Below are 3,424 nucleotides of genomic sequence, written 5' to 3'. Positions count from 1 at the left end.
CTTCAGGCTGTGTAAGGGCTTAGATCAAGGAAAGTGATTGAGTACTGCAGACAGCCTGGCCTCCACAATCAGCCAACCTCGACCAAATTAAGATTGTTTGGGATGAGTTGGACCGCAGAGTGAAGGAAAAGCAGCCAACTAGTACCCAGCATATGTGGGAACTCCTTCAAGACTGTTGGAAAAGCATTCCAGGTGAAGCTGGTTGAGAGAATAGTGTGCAAAGCTGTCATCAAGGCAGTGTGGCTACTTTAAAGAACTGGAAATATAAAAACACTTTTGGTTACTACATGATTCCATACGTGTTATTTCATAGTTTTAATGTCTTCACTATTATTCTACAATGTAGAAAAAAGTAAAAATAAAAACCCCTTGAATGAGTAGGGGTGTCCAAACTTTTGACTTGTACTGTATGTATGTATGTATGTATGTATATATACAATTTTCCTAGAAAGACTTGGAACAAATAGAAAACACACTGAAGAACCAGACAAAAACGGTCGTTTGGAATTAACCTTTTATTGAGTGAAAAACTCAAAGCACATTTACAGACGACGCCCACGACGACCTCCCTTTCTTCGGGTGCTGTCTGATGGAATAGGGGTGACATCCTCTGCAAGGAGAGAGCATTGGTGGTCTTCACATGCATTAACAGAATTGTACATTGAATCCCAGATTCATTGACATCCCCATTTACATTTGTAATTAATATTGTCTTTAGGGCATTGGAACAGAGCGACTCGCTAACGATATGTCACTCTGAATAAGTGCGTCTGCTAAATGACTGAAGTGTAAAAATACCATGGTTGTGACAACAGCATACGAGAGTATAGCGTAAACTGTAATGTAAATGACACGGCCTCCTTGTTCAGGAAACTCCCAAGGAAACAGGCCAAGAGAAGAGTTGAATTGTTTCACATGTATTCAAAGACCAGCAAAAAATACATTTACAAATTAAAAATGTATATCCTCTGGAAAACATCATACAACCAATAGATTTCATCATTGACGCATTAATTATGCAGACGCATGGTAGTGTTTCCCAACCCTCTCCTTGATTAGTTGACTCAGCCACATCAGTGCAGGGGCTATAACTAACATGTGGACGGGACCATCCATTGGTCCAAGGCGAGGGGCGAGAAACATTAGTATATCAAAAACATTATTCAACCAACAGGACAGCTGAGCTAAAGCTTACCAATGCGTCCGATTTTCATGCCTGAACGAGCCAGGGCACGGAGAGCAGACTGTGCTCCTGGTCCAGGGGTCTTGGTTCTGAAAGGCAAATGTTCACAGTTCCACAAAAGACACATCTAATGTGTAGTCTACTAGAGAGATCCAGTTCCACAACTCAGAAGACTAAGCAAAATATAGACTGCACTCCCAAATTGATTGTTCTATTTACAGTGGAGTAGTAGTCAAAAGGAAACTATGTGGCCTACCAAAACTATTTAACTACATCAAGCACTGTGCAACCCCATGGATGTACAAGACAAGGTCTGATGGAGCAACAAAAGGTTGCGCTTCAGCGAACAGTGGAAGGGATGCATTACCTGTTACCGCCAGTGGCCCTCAGCTTAATATGCAGGGCAGTGATTCCCAGCTCCTTGCACCTCTGTGCCACATCCTGGGCGGCCAACATGGCAGCGTAGGGGGAGGATTCGTCTCTGTCGGCCTTTACCTTCATACCACCGGTCACACGGCAGATAGTTTCCCTGGAGGGTGCCGGGACACGTTTAGGGCAAAGCATTTGAAATCAACACTGAACATAGACAATAATGTGATGACATCAATTGATAATCTATCGGGTCACTTGAATATTTTCCAAAGCCGAGCATTCATGGTTCCAATGCCTCCAGTACTTACTTGCCGGAGAGGTCAGTGACATGAACGAAGGTGTCATTGAAGGATGCAAAGATGTGGCAGACTCCAAAGACATTCTCGCCTTCGGCAACCTGAGGTCCCAGGGCGATGACCTGTTCTTCCTTCTTTTCCTTACCCTTGCGAGGTGCCATAGCTGCAAAGGAATGCACGTTGGTCAGCATTTAGTTTAAGCGTCAGCTACCCATCCTGGCATTAGCAAGTGACCGGATTGGGGCGAGGCAGGAAGTAACGTTTCCATATCTATCAAACTGGCTAGATCCTAACTCCTGGTAGGGGATGCATACATTACGAGACAACTTCACCACAAGATGCGTTTGAATTGCTGTATTTAAAAAGTGTCACTCACTAGTTATGTGCACAATGAGAATATTTAACAAAATGTCAACCATTATTGCAACTGACCAATAATTACTAGCTAACGTTACATACAAGCAGTGGTGGGAAAAGTACTCAATTGTCATACTTGAGTAAAAGTAAAGACAACTTAATAGAAAACAACTCAAGGTAATCAACCCTGTAAAATACTACATTAAAAGTATTTGGTATAAAAAAAATAGTACCAAAAGTAAAAACCATTTAACATTCCTTATATTAAGCAAACCAGACCTCACAATGATGTTTTTATTGATGGATAGCCAGGGGAACACTCAAATGATGCATTTGTGTTTTTTGTGAGTCCACCAGATCAGAGGCAGTAGGGCAAGTAAGGATGACCAGGGATGTTCTCTTGATAAGTGTGTGAATTGGACCATTCTCCTGTCAACATGTAACGAGTACTTTTGGGTGTCAGGGAAAATGTATGGAGTAAAAAGTAAATTATTTTCTTTAGGAATGTAGTGAAGTTAAAGTAGGAAAAATATTACAAATGTACAGATACCCCCCAAAACGACTTACGTAGTACTTTAAAGTATTTTTTACTTAGGAACTTTACACCAGTGTATACAAGTGTCACATGGCAACACACGCCAGTGGAGTGGCCTTCGCGTCAACTAACTTTTTGTTAACTACCAGACACCAGAATGTATTAAAACGACTGTGTGCTTGTCACAACAATGCAAAGACTAAAAACTACAGTAGCCCATAGTTTACCTGATTAGCACGGTCCAATCAACGCGACAGCAAGCTAGCTACAATGTCTAACCGTTAGCGCACCATGAGCAAGCTACACTCCACATGACACTCCGGTACAATTAAAGACATCGATAACACTTCCCAGCAGCAAACATGTACACGAGTGAAGAGATTCGGCACAATATGGTTAATATAAAAAGTTACACATGAACCCCACTCAATGTGCTTCAGCAAACTACATTTTCAGGCCTCGCGATGATGAAAATCGCTTCTTCCAGCCTACACTTAAGTAGTCTAATCCATAAACTTCTAGTCCTATTTTCGAACAAATTGCACATTTTCCTTAGATATAAACGCTTACTTTATCGAATACAAGGACAAGGGGTAACATACACTTTAAGGGATTGAGGATTCATTTGGATAACAAATCTGCGATAATTTACCTGTGTGTGTCTCTAGTAAAGCCGAAACA

General features: G+C 41.5%; 1 protein-coding gene across 2 annotated transcripts in view; it reads right to left on the bottom strand.

Annotated features, from left to right (window-relative positions):
- Nucleotides 1-500: 500 nt before the first annotated feature.
- Nucleotides 501-3,424, bottom strand: part of LOC118384937 (40S ribosomal protein S14) — a 3,038-nt gene continuing 114 nt past the window's right edge. Inside the window, exons 1-5 of one of the 2 annotated variants that reach the window (XM_035771653.2) lie at nt 3,396-3,424; nt 1,864-2,014; nt 1,551-1,712; nt 1,196-1,272; nt 501-610 (exon numbers count right to left, since the gene is read on the bottom strand). The exon at nt 3,396-3,424 is cut by the window's right edge and continues 114 nt beyond it. In XM_035771653.2, coding sequence (XP_035627546.1) covers nt 543-610; nt 1,196-1,272; nt 1,551-1,712; nt 1,864-2,012 — 456 coding nt within the window. In that variant the 5' untranslated portion in view covers nt 2,013-2,014; nt 3,396-3,424 and the 3' untranslated portion in view covers nt 501-542. Of the gene's footprint in view, nt 611-1,195; nt 1,273-1,550; nt 1,713-1,863; nt 2,015-3,345; nt 3,371-3,395 lie in introns of those variants that run through there. The other variant, XM_035771654.1, reaches the window with a different exon arrangement.

This window comes from Oncorhynchus keta, chromosome 6 (assembly GCF_023373465.1).
Source record: "Oncorhynchus keta strain PuntledgeMale-10-30-2019 chromosome 6, Oket_V2, whole genome shotgun sequence".
Classification (NCBI taxonomy): Eukaryota; Metazoa; Chordata; class Actinopteri; order Salmoniformes; family Salmonidae; genus Oncorhynchus; species Oncorhynchus keta.
This window is presented reverse-complemented; position numbering and strand designations above follow the sequence as displayed.